The 17,926-nt window shown below is 43.2% G+C and overlaps 1 protein-coding gene across 2 annotated transcripts in view; it reads right to left on the minus strand.

Annotated features, from left to right (window-relative positions):
* PLPP1 (phospholipid phosphatase 1) overlaps nucleotides 1-17,926 on the minus strand; it is a 135,214-nt gene that overhangs the window by 9,742 nt on the left and 107,546 nt on the right. For both annotated transcript variants that reach the window (XM_073622794.1, XM_073622804.1), the window contains exon 4: nucleotides 156-213. In XM_073622794.1, the coding sequence (XP_073478895.1) occupies nucleotides 156-213 (58 nt within the window). The remainder of the gene's footprint in view (nucleotides 1-155; nucleotides 214-17,926) is intronic.

Below are 17,926 nucleotides of genomic sequence, written 5' to 3' on the forward strand. Positions count from 1 at the left end.
TCATTATCTGATTAAATTTCCACTTTAAGATGCAATTCTCCCAGCACCTTAAATACACCACCACTCAGAATAACGTCTTTTTTGTGGAACACATTTGTCTTGTAAATGTGCTTTAAAAGAGATATTTTTGAAGGTCGTTTTCATAATATACTTACTGCTAGGAAGAGCATGCAGTACATGGAGAAGGAAGAGTGCCCCGAATAGAAGGACAGCCTGGAAGACAGGAAGAAGACACAGCTGGTTAGTATAATCTTACAATCAGGATAATATAGATTTATTGTTTTGTTTTTTAATTGCTTAACATCCTTCTGTTCTTTGCCAACAATGTACTCATATGTGATCCTTTTTTTTTTGCCAAACATACACAGCCATAATTCAGTGTTGTCTGAATGCTGTCAGTGAAGAGCAAATTTTCCACTGTGAGGGATTTCCCTCTCCACTCTGTCTGATAATAGTTTCTTCTGTATTATGTATAGTAAATAAATGTAGCGCTATGTGTAAAATTATAAATATAAAGTGCAAATCTCTAAAATAAATAAATCCTACATATAAATGAATAGTCCATAAAATGAAGAAATAAAACATGAAAAACTCTTCTTGTGATCTACTGAGGAAGGCCTGTGATTGGCCGATACGCGTCTAGAAGGGAGGAGCTGATAGTCACGTTCAGCCAGGCACTGTGTATGTGGACACGGGGGTCCTACTCTGGAGGTTTTTATGTGATTTTAAAAGTTTTTATCTTGTAAGTGCAACTTGTCTGTTTGGGGGGCTTTGAATAAATTTGTATACGGAGAACACTATGGTCTCTATACTTATTATTTACATGTCCTGAACTCATGGAATCTTGAGCCAAGCTGGGAGATGATCCGTTTCTTTGGATTTTAATGAGCTGAGTTACCATTAAGAAAAGAGCCATCTGGATTACCCACCATTGACTGGGAAGAGGAAGTAAGAGCAAAGAGCTCGTGAGAGTGAGCGCGCATTTTTACTGGTGGTGGTGTGCACTCCTTTTGAGGACGAACAATCACTGTGGTGGAATTGTGTGGATACACTGATCACAAGAAGATTTTTTTCATGTTTTATTTCTTCATTTTATGGACTATTCATTTATATGTAGGATTTATTAATTTTAGAGATTTGCACTTTATATTTTATAATTTTACAAATAGCGCTACATTTACTTATTTACTATCCATTTTGAAATTAGTGTGGTGTACCACTTGGAATGTTTAGCAGCTGTGCATGTTTATTATTAGGTTATCTGATTTAAACTTCACAATATTTTTTTACTTGTGGCGCTGATTGTTTCATCTTATAATCTTCTGTATTATGTGATGCGCTTGTGTATTTCAACACACTAGGGATAACTTGTGTTAATTTTTTTTTTTTTTTAATTTACATATTATTTGACTTAAGGCCCACACGTGCAGATCCGTTTTCAGCCATCCACTTGCTCAGCAGGGATCGATCCGCTGAGCCGGAGGATGACACACTGTGCAGGGACAGACCTGTCAGATCTCCGCTCTCCTCTATGGGGGGATCGGATGATTAAGGACCGCCTGTCCGTTTTCATCCGATCCACCAGACTGTTGGAAAATTGGACATCCATCCGTCTGGATTTAGCGGGGCGGATCGGATGTCAGCGGACATGTCACCACTGACATCCGTCGCTCCATAGAGATGTATGGAGCGAACGTTCAGGTCCGCCTGAAAAAACTGACAGGCGGATTTGAACGGTCCGCACATGTGAAAGGGCCCTTAGAGTAACTCCACTTTTTGTTGAGAAAAAAAATAAACCCCCCTCTGGATGATCTATGTACATTACAAGGATTTTAAACTTTGTTGCAGATCCCTGTGTGCTGTCTGTGTCCATGTGGCAAGTGAATCTATTGGGAGTGCTTTCCTAATTATCAACCAGCTGCTGCACCTGCAGGGCTCGGAGGAAACCTGCAAGGCCTCTATCCCTTTAGACGTGATTTCCTATTGGGAGTATCACCAAAAAATGACATTTTTGTTGCAGGGGATGCCTGATATCTGACAAGTATCTTAGTGCAGACTTCTGGGAGAAGCAGTGAGCCAATCACACAAACGGGAAATTATGTTTCTGGCGGGCGTTCTGTACACAATATGTTTACAGAACACCTCCAGGAAGCCATATTGCATTTTACAGAAAATTATAGAGCTGCAGATTGAAAGGGAAAGGTCATTTTTAATATTCAATTACAACATGACTTGTCACAAGTGTACATGCTATATATTTTTTTTTTTTGCTATTTTTTTCTATAAAAGTGGGGTTACCCTTTAAAGTGGTTGTAAAGGCAGTTTTTTTTTACCTTAATGCATTCCATGCAACTCATGTAAGGAAGCACACTCTAGAGACCAGAAGTCCCCACTTCTGGGGTGGTCGGGCCATTCTGGAGCAAGCTGGGGTCTGGTAACCTGTTGGCACTGTTAGTGACTAGGAAAGAAGGGTCCAGTGGACGTATAGACGCAGGACACATACATTATACTACAGAGACCCAGCAATGTAACTGAGCCAGAATTATAGCTGGTACTCTCACAAGGCATCGTATTGTCTGGGGTGGTGATTTCTGTATGTACAAAGCTTAGGAAACACAAGATTAAATTAACCAATCTCAAAAACCTGGTATGTAGAAAATGTGTAACAGTCGATTAAAACATGCCAGCCATTAAAGCCTTGTATTATCCCAACACAGACATTCATTAGGGCTTTTAAATCTACATTGGTGGTGAGAGTGCACAGAGACTGCACAGAGACTGCAGACCCAATTAATGTCAGGTTATTTTGGGAATATCGATTTACATCTCATCATAGCTCATTCTATGAAAGCTTCCAGATCCTTGCATTGCCCTCCCATGGGATACCGTTGGTCTTGTTTGTAATCATATTACACAGAAATGTGAGTGCATTGTCATGGTGCAATTAGTGATTGCTGGGAATGGGGCCTGCATTCTTCGCAGCAATAAGGGGCACACCAACAAAGGCATTTCCATGGGGACCAGCCCTTGCATGATGCAAACACAACATGGAAGGAGCTGCCCTTCCCGTCCGGTCATTAATCCATCACACAGACCTGAATAGAGGGCGTTATTCAAAACAGAGGGCAGCCACCCAGGAATAAAATTATCTAGTCTCTGGTGTCTGCATATCTGCCTGGCATACTGACCTCTCTGTTTTGTTTTTGTTTTTATATAAATCTGCTCTATCAATTATTCCAACCAGTGCTCCAATTTAAAAAAAAAAAAAAAAAAAAAAAAAACACATGAGGTCTGCCTTAGAGGATGAAAATCATTTACTATTTATACTAATCTCCAAAGCCTCTTCTCTTCTCTGATTTAGTTTAAGGCTGGGTTCACACTGAGGAACAGAGGGGTCCGCTGCGTCTCCATTCACCATTTCAGACCCGAAACAGATCAGAAAATGTGAACTTTGCCCTGGAGCCACTCCGGAGATCTGTAAACCGGCTCCATAGAGGGACGGTCACAATCTCCTGACATGCGAATTGGATGCGGAGAAAGCCACATCCAATTTGCATAGGTGTGAACCCAGCCTCAAAGTAGACCTTGAGGCTCCATGCACACTAGCAGCTTAAAAACCACCCAAAAAAAAAAAAAAAGCTAATATTTTGCATTTTTTTTGCCGGAATTTAGCAGTGTTAACAAGCGGGCGTCTCCCGGCTTCCCTAACAACCAGTGAATAGATGGTTTTTTAAGGAGCGGAGCGGGCTGGCAAGCCGGCCACCACGGCATCCTTAAAACCGATGACTTATCATCGGTTGTTAAGGACCTGACAGGCACCTGCTCCTTAACCCGCTAGTCACTGCCAAACGCTGGCACAAATACCCTAATTACGAATGGTTTTGTCCCAGCACTTTTCTGGTGTGTGTCACAGCTGCTAGTGTGCATGGAGCCTGAATGAAAATGCAAGGTCCCTTTATCTGGGAGCCTCAACGCCACAAAAAAATTTGAAGTAAATAAAACAAAAAAAGTGCTCCGGCAGAGTACATCCTCAGGATTTAGAGTACTAGGCATTTCCAGGAGGCAGCGATGAGGCAAAGTGACATCCCTGACACCTGTAGGACGTTATCTGACACTGGGATCCAAGCTTTCTAGCTTTTAAATACTGGGTGTGTTCCCAAATAAAATGCAGTAATAAATCAAGGTCCTTTTGACTTGCCCAATTTAAGCCCCGCCAATAATTCCACCATTCGATAAGAGTGCTCGTCCTGAGACAGTCTCTTTGGATCGTGGAATGGCGGCTGGCAGGGGTTAGATATGAAAGGAAATTAAACCAGAGACTGGCACAGAATTGGTTCTTCTGGCTAAAAGGGTAATATCAGGCATTTTGGGGTGCATGCTGTAAGTAATAGTGAATAGGTAACTGTAAAAGACACCTGTTCTACACGTGTCTGACAGCCCTCAGATGTCTGAGATGCCAACCCAAATTTAACTTTAGTCACATAACAGATGATTTCTGATTTCTTGCTCTTAGCACTGCTATCCTGCATAAGCCAGTTCTATTCTCTGGTACAATGACAAGTGAAGCTCTGAACTTCTCTGGTCATCTGTCAGGCGGCATTATTCTTCTTCGCTCTCTGTCAGAGCTTTACAATGACTTCTATTCTGACATGTGATGCCAGCTGGTGTAGGAAAGCTCCTCAGACCCACTGCCAATCATTACACCATTGGATCCTATGTAGGATTATCCCACTGCTGAAACTCAGTAATTCATCTCTTATAACACAGATGTTGGCACCTGTTCTTTATATGGAGTTCAAACGAACACAAAACGTATACCAATTATGGATATGACAATTGATTTCTCACAGCAGATGGACATGACAGGGGAGAAGTCTCATCTGGCACTCAATCCTGGTAAGGTCCCTTGCACAAGGGGCCATCTAGCTGCAGTGCATCATCCTGGCATTTTAGTGTGCCCAGAAGGGAGAGGGGGGTGCAGTGTCGAGCCCCACCGGTGCAGCTAGTCAATGCCTATAGCAGGCTGCGGCTGGATGGGGTTGTAGCTGCGTTTAGGGCCCTATGTGTTCATGAACAAATTTCCAAAGGGCAGGTCTAATGTGTTATCATTTATCTGATTTTTTTTTTTTTTTTTTGCTGTAATTGTTAATAGTACTGTTAAACCTTCATGCCCTCCGGTCATATTCTGGAACCAGTTTCAGGAGGGGTCAGAATCCAAAAGTACCGCTATCTGTAGTAAGAGCAGGGAGCTATCTACAAAAACCATAGCCTGTATTTAACTATAAATATGTATTTTTTTACATACACTATTACCAAAAGTATTGTGATGCCTGTGTGGGGGGTTGTTTTTCAGGGGTTGGCCTTGACCCCTTAGTTCCAGTGAAGGGAACTCTTAAGGCGTCAGCATAACAAGACAGTTTCATGCTCCTAACTTTGTGAGAACAGTTTGGGGATGGCCCCTTTCTGTTCCAACATGACTTGGACCAGTGCACAAAGCAAGGTCCATAAAGACATAGATGAGCGAGTTTGGGGTGGAGGAACATGACTGGTCTGCACAGAATCCTGACCTTGACCCGATAGAACACCTTTGGGCTAAATTAGAGCAGAGACTGTGAGCCAGGTCTTCGTGTCCAACATCAGTGCCTGACCTCACAAATGCGCTTCTGGAAAAAATGGTCAAACAATCCCATAGACGCACTCCTAAACCTTGTGAAAAGCCTTCCCAGAAGAGTTTAAGCTGTTATAAAAGGGTGGCCCAACTCAATATTGAACCCAATGGCCTAAGAATGAGATGGCATTAAAGTTCATGTGTGTGTAAAGGCAGGCGTCCCAATACTTTTGGTAATATTGTGTTTGGTTATAGCATTTTTAATGATACCCTTCTTCAAAGTAATGGGACCAATCATCGTCTGTTCTTTACTCTCCTGGTATTTTTTTTGCTGCCCCCCATAATGATATGGCTGAAAGTTCTGCACCTGTGCACTCAGCACTCTATCTGTAGAAGCACAATATATCACTCCCTGGTCAGAACAATGAGTGTGTAGGCGCTGCCAACGCAGGGCATGTGCACCCAACACTCTGAGTTGTCTGAAGGCTTCTGGAATAAATGGCGATCCCATTCTACATCTACCAGTAATGTCATTCCCTTATAGGTGAGAAATGCATACAGGGTTCGAAGGTGTAAAAAATGTATTTTGTTAAAAAAAAATAATATGCAAATCGATTAAAGTTAGGTGTTTAAAATTAGGGAATTAGTAAAATGAGGGCGAAAGTTTGCTTCAAGGCATTTTGGTAAGCCCAATTTTGACCCTATTTTTAAGAACTTGTAGTCTGAGAAAAGTTAGTGCAACCAAAAATAAACAGTGATGTGTCTCACCTGGTATTTTCCACAGCCAAGTATATAAAAGTTAATGTGAACTGATCTTTACAGCAAAGTAAACAGACATCTACCAACAGGGAGGAAAAACGCTCTATCAGCTGTTCTCAGGAAACAGTCGCTGAAAGACAACCTGCATGTGCTAGATAATAATACTGTGCTTATTTCACTGAGCTCAAACTATCATTACGCTACAGTGACAGTTATTTTCAGCAATGACCGGCAATGAGAGCTAATAAATAAAAGCCACATGGTTAAAAATAAGTAACACATTCAGCCTATTCAGTTCTCTACATCAGGCTCGGGTAAGTAATGCATCGAGCCAAATAAAGATAAGCACTAAGTAAAAGGATTCCTTATTTCTACTGTGCCTTGATAAATCAGACTGCAGCATCTGTTTTCAGTTCTTGTTCTCCTATAGCACTCCTCTAGCCAGAGCTCCATTCTCAAGAGCACCAAAGTATAAGCCAGGGGTAGTGAATTCAAAGTCAAGGAGGTCTGGTAATGAAAAAGAATTTTCGGCCGAGGTCCTAATCACAGGTCTGTGCCATGAAAGATCGTACGTGTCTACTTTCCTTTTTTTTTTTTTTTTTTTTTTTTGGCACAAGCCACCCTCTCTGGCTCTTTTCTTACCGTTTCCTCCACACACTCTGGTAATACTCTGTAAATGTTTCCCCCTTACATCTGGTGCCCCTATCAGAGTCATTCATTACATTGGGTGCCCCCATGAGACTACCTTTACATCAGGTGTCCCCATCAGAGTGCCCCCTTAACATAAAATGTGCCCTTTAGCATGCCCCTTATTTTATGGGAAGGGGCACTCTGATGGGCACATTTTATGTTGAGGGGCACACTGATGGGCACATTTTTCAATAAGGGGCACACTGATGGGCACATTTTTCAATAAGGGGCACACTGATGGACACAACAAAATGTGCCAGAGTGCCCCTTAACATAAACTAAGGAGCATTCTGATGGGTACATTTTATGTTAAGGGGCACTCTGGCACATTTTGTTGTGTCCATCGGTGTGCCCCTTAACATAAAATGTGCCCATCGGAATGCCCTTTATTTTATGTTAAGGGGTACACTGATTGGCACATTCTGTTGTGTCCATCAGTGTGCCCCTTATAGAAAAATGTGCCCATAAGTGTGGCTCTTAACATAAAATGTGCCCATCAGAGTGAACCTTAATATAAATGTGCCCATCAGAATGCCCCTTATTTTATGTTAAGGGGCACACGGATTGGCACATTTTGTTATGCCCATCAGTGTGCCCCTTAACATAAAATAAGGGGCATTCTGATGGGCACATTTAAGAAAATGTGCCCATCAGTGTGGTAAACACCCCACATAGCTTGAGGCAGATAGGGATTGGGAGCCTGCAGAGGGAAAAGGCTGCGCCACTGACGTTGCGGCGTATGTCGCGGCTGTAAGCAGCAGGGGGCGGGGCGCACACGCGACATCATTGGTTGCAGGGACGTTTGCGGTCCCAGCCACCAATGACTGCTGAGCGGAGGAGTGGGATGTGGTGCTGTACACTGGCAGCCTGACTGTCTGGACAGGAGTATCGCTGGGAGCACGAGCCGCCATTTAGTGGTGGCTGGTATAAGCTCTTCCACAAGAGTGGGGGGAAAAAAAAAAATCTGAACCCACACCGTTATGTATCCCGATAGAAAACCTTGGTTACACTTGAAAGCAGAACTCCAGACAAAAATTACACAATAAAATGAATAGCCCAATAAAAGATGAAATTACCAAAATTAATCTCAAATCCAGTGATCCCGCAATACTTTTTTTTTTTTTTTTTCTGCCTTTTTAGATGTCCTACGTCTGATGACCACCATCATTCAACCCATTTCCTCTAAGCCTAGATAGTCATGGACCTGCTCCTGTCTGTGACTGGACAGTGAAAGGAGAAGCAGCATAGTGATGAGCCCATTTTTCTGTCATTCTGCTCTCTCCTCCCAACAGCATGCTTCTTGTCATCACATGCACTGCTTCCATTTTAGAAAGTGTATTATTGATTAAAGCTGCATTATTTGTGTTTTTTTATTTATTTTTATATCTGCACACACACACACACTGTATCTCACAAAAGTGAGTACACCCCTCACATTTTTGTAAATATTTTATTATTTCTTTTCATGTGACAACACTTTGCTACAATGTAAAGGTGCGAGTGTACAGCTTGTATAACAGTGTAAATTTGCTGTCCCCTCAAAATAACAACACACAGCCATTAATGTCTAAACTGCTGGCAAAAAAAGTAAGTACACCCTTAAGTGAAAATGTCCAAATTGGGCCTAAAGTGTCAATATTTTGTGTGGCCACCATTATTTTTCAACACTGCCTTAACCCTCTTTGGCATGGAGTTCACCAGAGCTTCACAGGTTGCCACTGGAGTCCTCTTCCACTCCTCCATGACGACATCACAGAGCTGGTGGATGTTAGAGAACTTGCGCTCCTCCACCATCCATTTTTGAGGATGCCCCACAGATGCTCAATAGGGTTTAGGTCTGGAGACATGCTTGGCCAGTCCATCACTTTTACCCTCAGCTTCGTTAGCAAGGCAGTGGTTATCTTGGAGGTGTGTTTGGGGTCGTTATTTTGGAATACTGCCCTGCGGCCCAGTCTTCGAAGGGAGGGGATCATGCTCTGCTTCAGTATGTCACAGTACATGTTGGCATTCATGGTTCCCTCAATGAACTGTAGCTCCCCAGTGCTGGCAGCACTCATGCAGCCCCAGACCATGACACTGTCAACACCATGCTTGACTGTAGGTAAGACACACTTGTCTTTGTACTCCTCACCTGGTTTCCCCCACACACGCTTGACACCATTTAAACCAAATAAGTTTATCTTGGTCTCATCAGACCACAGAACGTGATTTCAGTAAACTATATCCTTAGTCTGTTTGTCTTCAGCGAACTGTTTGCGGGCTTTCTTGTACATCATCTTTAGAAGAGGCTTGCTTCTGGGATGACAGACATGCAGACCAATTTTATGCAGTGTGCAGCGTATGGTCTGAGCACTGACAGGCTGACCCCCCCCACCCCTTCAACCTCTGCAGCAATATTGGCAGCACTCATACATCTATTTCCCAAAGACAACCTCTGGATATGACGCTGAGCACGTGCACTCAACTTCTTTGGTCGACCATGGCGAGGCCTGGTCTGTGTGGAACCTGTCCTGATAAACCGCTGTGTGGTCTTGGCCACTGTGCTGCAGCTCAGTTTCAGGGTCTTGGCAATCTTCTTATAGTCTAGGCCAGTGATGGCAAACCTTGGCACCCCAGATGTTTTGGAACTACATTTCCCATGATGCTCCACTACACTGCAGAGTGCATGCGCATCATAGGAAAAGCAGTTCCAAAACATCTGGGGTGCCAAGGTTCCCCATCACTGGCCTAGGCCATCTTTATGTAAAGCAACAATTCTTTTTTTCAGATCCTCAGAGAGTTCTTTGCCATGAGGTGCCATGTTGAACTTCCAGTGACCAGTATGAGAGAGTGAGAGCGATAACATCAATTTAACACACCTGCTCCCCATTCACACCTGAGACCTTGTAACACTAACGAGCCCCATGACACTGGGAGGGAAAATAGCTAAAGGGGCCCAATTTGGACATTTTCACTTAGGGGTGTACTCACTTTTGTTGCCAGCGGTTTAGACATTAATGGCTGTGTGTCTTGTCTCTGTTTCTGGAAACAGTCCAATTACCTATATACTTACTATATTAATGGCTGTGTGTTGAGTTATTTTGAGGGGACAGCACATTTACACTGTTATTATAGTTGTATACTATATAGTTGTACATTCACTACTTTACATTGTAGCAAAGTGTCATTTTTTTCAGTGTTGTCACATGAAAAGATATAAAAAAAAATTTACAAAAATATGAGGGGTGTACTCACTTTTCTGAGATATTGTATAAATATATATTGTATGTATATAAGGGCCCACCAAGTGGAATTTAAAGCCCACGTCCAGGAATTAAACAAAATCTACTCTTGCAGTGAGGAGGATAACTGGTCATTCAGTCTAGAAGAGCAGAGATTGGGAGCATTACCTTATTTCTCACTCAAGAAGGGTCCCACCAGCCCTGTGAAGCCTCCTAAAGGTGCCACTGTCTGTGGTCACACTCCTGTCTCCTCCACACAGAAGTTAATAGTCCTACATTGTATGATGATGCCAAAGGAGCGCCCAGAGCACCGAAGGGAGAGGAGGAGAGCTCTGGAGCAAGGCTTGGGTAAGTAGTGTAGCCTCTTCAGCTAGGTCCCCTAGAATGAGCATTAAACCTTGCAGCACAGAGGGAGGTCCCCACTGCAAGGGTAGATTAGGGTCTAATTCTTGGAGCTGGCCTTTCGAGCAGGACTCACTTTTTTCGAGTACGTGTTCTTTCCTCTCCAGCAGAGTTAACAGTTTGTTCAGTAGACAATGTGGGCTGCTGTTTTTGGATAGATGAAAAGCATCTGTGTATTTCTAGTCAATATAAACCATAAAATATGTGCAGCAATGTGTGCCCATCATCCCCTCCATGGCCACCATGACTTGACTCCTCAACTGTTGGCATATTTCATTTCCATATCAGCCTACACATATCTAGTTGCATTCATTTTATCTGGATTAATACGGAGTCAGATAGAACCAATGGGCAGGCTGATTGTACCCAAGTTGGTCAATCAATCCACTTGGGTATAACCAGCCTATCAGATTTTACATGCAAATATAGCCGCTAGCAGTAATCACTGTGTTCACCCAGCAGGGATGGCTCCCCCACCAGGAGAACACAATGGCTCCGTGGAATGGGGGGAATTTAGCGATTGCCTTTCCTGCAATCGAAAGAATATCGCTACATCTATGGCTGGCTTAAGAAATGACAGGGTCTGCCGTTTCTAAGCCTAATCTATTTCTGTAAGTGGAATCATGTGTTCTTTTCCTCTTTAAGTGTTGCCTGCTGTTTGCTAGATTGTCCTGACTAGCAATTAAAAGCTATTTTAATTTGTCCAGTCCGGGAATAGTTCAGTTCCAACGGGAAAACTATCCATGTCCACCCAGGCAGCAGTGTACAGCTATAGCAGAGGAGGTCTATGTGCAGGTAGTTTGTCAGTGGTACTGGGGGGGGGGGGGGGGGGGGGTTGGGGGGGGTGAAGGCAATAGGTCCGGGATGTTCCATTGCCAAAAGCCTAAAGGAGATTTACAGAAACAAGCTAATAGGCAGACATATGTATCACTCTTGACAAGTGTTGCGAGTTATTCCTTCACTGCTGGCAATAATTAAATTTGTGAGTCATTACGGGAAAGTGCGTGCATTAGAAGTGCTCAGTGTCATGTGCAGAGAATGTTACAACATGCTGGGAGATTGCTCCAACACAAGTTGTGCTTACGTTCTTATGACTGTTTTCTGAAACTTGTGTCCTCCACATATCCCAGAATGCTTTGCAAACTTCATGATGTTCCACTATAGCTGACAATCTCCGACTATAAGATTATGAAGAATAATAATGAACAGCAGATCTTCCATTTTCCACATCTTCTGAGGTTGTGCCCATGTAGGAGCACGCAATTCCGGGTATACAGCTGAAAAAAAACATCTACATGACCTGCTATACTTGCCTAAGGGATTATTAATCCTCTTAAACCAGTGCTGGGATTTAGGCACTCCTGACAGACAGCTAGGTCCTGAACTTTTCTGCAGGTTAGACTGCTGTTAAAGTACACCCGTCATGCCTATTCACAGCTAAATGATAGAGATTAGTGGAAGGGGGAGGAATGACTATACTGGAAACCTAACATCATGGTGTTCTCTTTGGAGATACTTGGTACTTCCAGGTATGAAGGAGGACTTTTTTTTTTTCCCCTTACCTCAAGGCAAAGCTCAGTGCCCCAACAGCCAATTGCCAAACTTGATAAGTGTTAATTTGGGCAAGTCAACACTGATCCTACATGGGGCTCTAGCAGGCAAACAGGGTGATAGGGACATTAGGAAAAGTTGAGTATCAGCAGAAGAGGTGGGCTATCAAGAGAACCTGTCAATTACCAGGAAAGGGCAAAGTGACAGGTTCTCTAAAAATCAATGGTCACCTGGTCAGCAATCCACCAAAGACTTTGTGGGAACATGCTTACCAGAGGGAAGATCATAGGGAAGACCTTGTCAGTTTGTTGCTACTCATTTATTGTCCAATCAGTTAGGGCAAATTTCTTTCCTACAACCACAGACGGTGTTGCTGCGGGAATCCCTCCTGCCAAGCCATTGTCTTCTCCTGGCGGGGGAAGCCAGTGATTACCGTTAGTGGCAGCAATAGTTGCTAGCTGCAATAAGCACAAGAGAATCTGGCAGGCTGGTTGTACCAAAGTTGATAAACTTAGTACATTCAGCCTGCCCATTAACGGTTTGAATTGAACTGTGTATGGCCGGCCTTATACTCAGCGCAATACAGCTTTAATTGGCCCTAAGGCAGGCCATACATGTACCAAATTTCTTTCCTGCAACAAATTCGCTCGATTGCCCCACATTAACACAGCCAATGTTGATGTGGAAATCCTTCCTGCTAGGCCATTGTCTTCTCCCGGTGGGGGGAGCCAGTGATTATTGCTAGCAGCTATAGCAGACGTGAGCAATAATCACAGGTAAACCCGGCCTGCTGGTTGTACCCAAGTTGATTGATCAGTGAACGTGTTACAATCAACCTGCCCATACACTGTTCAAACAGTGTATGACCTGCCTTAGTGCTGTTCTCCCTCTTCCAGTGCGAGTACTGCTGTGCAAGATTACAGGAGACTGATATTGTATGCCAGTTTTATACCCGGAGTTCAGGGAAAGGATCCTAAGTTTAAAAAAAATATATATATATTAATGGGGGATTTCAACACCAAATGCACCATGTCCACGTGGCTCTATCACATATATTCACAAACCCTGCAATCATTCCAGATCTGCAAATTCCAACATTAGGGCACGTGGGTCTGCTGATCTATTTAATTAAAAAGTTACGCCATGCTAAAATTGCCTCACAGTCTAGAAATGACGCAGATCCTAGGGAGCAGAGATCCGTCTTGGGTTAGGTTAAGAAAATAAGAAGCCCAAAGCTTTGATCTTTCATTAAGCCATCACAGATTGTTTTCACAATCTTCCATCAGGTCCGATCATGTTTAATATAAAGACAAGAACAGAAAAGCTGCTGAATTTCCTTTTATCTAGAAGAACTCAATTTCAACATACAGCGTTCATAATTCCAGCTTTCATTTTACACAACAGCTGAAAAGAATCTCAAGAGGGAATAAGAACGTTAGGAAACTCCAACTTCAAGCAACAAGTAAAATCAAAAGAATGATCTGCTCAGGCAGTCCAGTAACCACTGCAGCCAGGCTAAAATAACTCAATACCTTTTACTTTGTTTTATAACATATATGCATCCAGATTTGTAAGATCTGCAACCTCTCATCAATTGAGTCTGTACTATGAAACACTCCTCTTATGTTCCAAAGTGTGAGGTTGTGGAAGGCAATGCAAACTTAAAGAGCAGTTCCACCCATATAAAAGTCAACAGCTACAAAAAAAAAAAAAAAAAGGGAAAGAAGTGTAGCTGCTGACCACTTCCCGACTGCTGCACACCGATATACGTCGGCATAATGGCAGCAGTGGGCAAATGGGCGTACCTGTACGTCCCCTTTAATTAGCGGGGCCAACAGGCGCCCGCCACGTACAGCGTGACCGCGCCCACAGACTATGTCCGCCGGTGTCTCGGCGAACGTGTCACTGAGCCGCAAAACGGGGAGATGCCTATGTAAACAAGACATTTCCCCGTTCTGCCTAGTGACATGAAAGAGATCACTGCTCCCTGTCATCGGGAGAAGTGATCGCTGTCATGTGACTTGAAGCCCATCCCCCACATACATATCGGCCTAAACTGAGGAAAAAATTTGTGGGTTTTTTAATATTTTTTTGGGGGGATATTTATTATAGCAAAAAGTAAAAAATATTGCTTTTTTTTTTTTCTTCAAAACTGTCGTCTTTGTTTATAGCGCAAAAAAAATAAAAACCACAGAGGTGATCAAATACCACCAAAAGAAAGTTCTATTTGTGGGAAAAAAAAGGACATCAATTTTGTTTGGGTGCAACATCGCACGACCGCGCAATTGCCAGTTAAATTGACGCAGTGCCGAATCGCAAAAAGTGCTCTGGTCAGGAAGGGGGTAAAATCTTCCGGGACTGAAGCCGTTAAAGTCTGGAATGAACAATAAAGGGGGCATACGGCTATACAGCTTAAAATTCACCTGTTATTGTGGTGCCCAGGAGCCTTGGCTGCAGTGTCATTTGGCCCTTTGACACATATTGCAGAATATGCCATGCAAATATGCTTGTAACTGCCAGCACTTGCATTTTACTTTTTGAAAAGTAGTCCTCTGCTTTAAGAATACATTAGACAGCACTGCAGCTGATTGGCTGCAAGCTCTGATCAAACGTAAATTATGAGTCAATCATTAGATCGACTCCTCTTAAACATGAATGGCCATAGATTGTTTCGAAAATCAGCTGGTCCCTGCTGAACCCGTTGAATTTTGATCCATCCATACCCTGCTCAACATTCTCTCTGCCGTGCTGCAGTCGGTTAACAGTTACATTATTCTCCGATATTTCCCTTTATGCTATGGAGAAGAAAAATGTAGAAGCAGGCGAGAGGGTGGCAATGCTTCTCCTCCATAGATACAGTATAGTGATGAGCACTGTCGCCCAAGGACAGGAAGTGTGTTACTGGCAGGGCCACCAGGTGAAAATAAAGGGGAAAAAAAACTTGAAAAAATGAAAACGAATGCAGCCACTACATCTAAGGATTGGTAATCGGAAATATTAAAGTTTGCTCATTGGGTCTATATACACTTTAATATAAGTAATGACAGTATATAAAATACTTATTTAAATTTCTTTGTTCACATATCCTTATTTATATTTTTCTTGCGTCACATAGAATGATTGTTGCACACATTCAGTTGATTAAAATGAGGGGTCGGCCGATTATCACATTTTTCCCCCAAAAAATTTTAAAAAATCGGTATTGTCAGAAACTTACCGATATTGGTCAGACTTCCTCCCCCTGTCTCCGAGCGGCGCTTGCTGCAGTCTCTGCCAATCCCTGTCAGTGGTGCTGCGGGCAGCAGAGAGATAACATCTCTCACTGCCTGCCTCGGATCACCGCTGCAGGGTCACGAAGGCTGCTCTTGACAGAGCTGCAGCCACGGGCGAGCAGAGAGATAGATATGTCATCTCTCACCGTCTGCCCGCATGTGCAAGTTTACCCGCTCAGACGCCGCTGCCAGAGGTAATGCAAGTAGTGACAAGCTGCATATGGGTGGCAGGAGACAGTGGTAAGTGACAAGCTGCATCTGGGTGGCAAGTCACAAGGTGCATCTGGTGACGGTGATGTACAGTATATCGGCACCTGATATCAGCCATCGGTCTGAAAGGCGGCCGAAAAATCGGTATCGGCCCTGAAAAATAAAAACATAAAAATCGGTCGACCCCTCATTTAAATGAGCAGATTAAATGGCCAATCTCATGAAAAATTGATACATATATGACCAACATCAAATCTAGAACATGTAGATGTAGATCAGGATCCCAGGAGGTAGAAAGCCTGTGATCGGACACCAGCTACACCCTCATCTCCAGACACAGATCATTAACAATTCATTTCAGAGGCCAACCAACACACAGCTGTCACCTGTCTGCAGGTGATCACATGACATGTCTGCAGGTGATCACATGACATGTATGGCAGGCTGACGCCGTTCTCTGGCAGCTAAACAAAACTGGTTTCTGGAAAGCTGATGATTCGGTTTGGCCGTTTTCTCCTCTTATCAGTGTTGTCACACGTTCTGCTTGTCTCCCCGAATTTTCCTGTGTGGGAAATGGCTGATGTGAGTCTAGGATCTCCAGGGACTCAGGAAAGGGAAAAATAATTAGAAGAGATCAGTGTCCAGTGATTAGTCACTCCCCCCCCTGCTCCATTACATCAGCCTGCCTATAGCATGGCATGGCCCTGCAGATGGAAATACTTCATGCCGATGTCCCAGGGCGGTATATGTCCAAATCCAGGCATTCTGTGTGCCAGATGATTTTCTTTATCTAATAGGACTAGGCACATGTGTTTCCTGTTCTACCAATTAGGCACTGCAGCGCTCCCCATGCAGTGCAGTGGCTTTGTGGTTGGCACTTCTGCCTTGCAGCACTGGAGTCCTTGGTTCAAGTCCCACTCAGGGCAATATCTGCATGGAGTTTGTATGTTCTCCCTCTGATTGTATGGTACTGAATTTTTCTCCAGCACACCAATGACATGTTGGTAGGCTCCTTGTCTTCTGTGCATGTTAAATAGGGGCCTTGGATTCCTCAAGGGCAGGGACTGGTGTGAATATAAAGAGCTGCATTAAAAAATCATTGGCATCCGGAAACAATTGCTGCAGCCCATCTGAGAATTCATGGATGCCGCCGCCCCCCCCCCAATATAACACACCACCACCATGCAAAAGCTGTACTGATACAGGTTTCACCCCAGACTTTCCACACAATGAAGGAAGCAGACATTTTTGGAGATAAGCCTATCAAGTTATGGACTACACAAAACATTGTTGGAGCGCTGCTGTAACACACAAAAAGATAGCCCAAAACAACTAAAATTGTACTGCTCGAATGCCCCGCAAACCTGTATCAGTCAGATCAGCATGTGAATAGACTGGTGCAAGACAGGATCAGGCTCTAGTAGACTTCAACAAAATGGCAGCTGACTCCCCGTTGCATTAATGTGAATAAAAAGAAGTAAAAGATTTTGCCCGTAAAGAGCGAAAAAGCATCTGAGACGTTCTCCACAGGTGGGCAACAGGAGCTGAAGCCATCATTTTTATTCACATTCATACTTGATTTGATTGTAGCCGTATTAGTGCAATTGTGACAGAGAAAATTGAGTACTGTCTGTGATACTTTTTTTATTATTATAATTATAAATTGTCCTGAAAAATTGTATGTTAGTGCAAATAAAAAAAGTATCACGGACAATACTCATTCATATTCATGCAACAGAGAGTCGGTGTCTGTGTGCAGACGGCCACCATTTAGTTTAAGATCAAAAGGTATAGCACGCATCTCGGTTCTTGTGCTGTATAGTGTATATACTTGGGTGTATCTTTAAAATAGAACCTCAATCTGTCTTTGTATCAGACTACTGTAATCCCCTACTTATGAACATTCAGGCTGGAAGAGGATGGGCACCATGTAAATGATGTAAAACAAAAAAGTGTAATGCAAAGCGCTACGCGTTTCTAACAAATGCTTGCTGATTGGAGAGATGACTGGGACGACTTTAACAAAAAGCTGCTGCTCATTCATTATCTAATCACAGTATTAACCAAACTGTATTGTCTGGGCTGCAGTGGAAAAAGAAACACAAGGTCAGGACATGGCTACTGTACCTGGACCAAGAAATTAGCTGAATTGATTTATTACAGTGGTTCTCAACCTGGGGGGGTCGAATGATGATTTGCCAGGGGTCACCGAA

This window comes from Aquarana catesbeiana, linkage group LG01 (genome assembly GCF_042186555.1).
Source record: "Aquarana catesbeiana isolate 2022-GZ linkage group LG01, ASM4218655v1, whole genome shotgun sequence".
Lineage (NCBI taxonomy): Eukaryota > Metazoa > Chordata > Amphibia > Anura > Ranidae > Aquarana > Aquarana catesbeiana.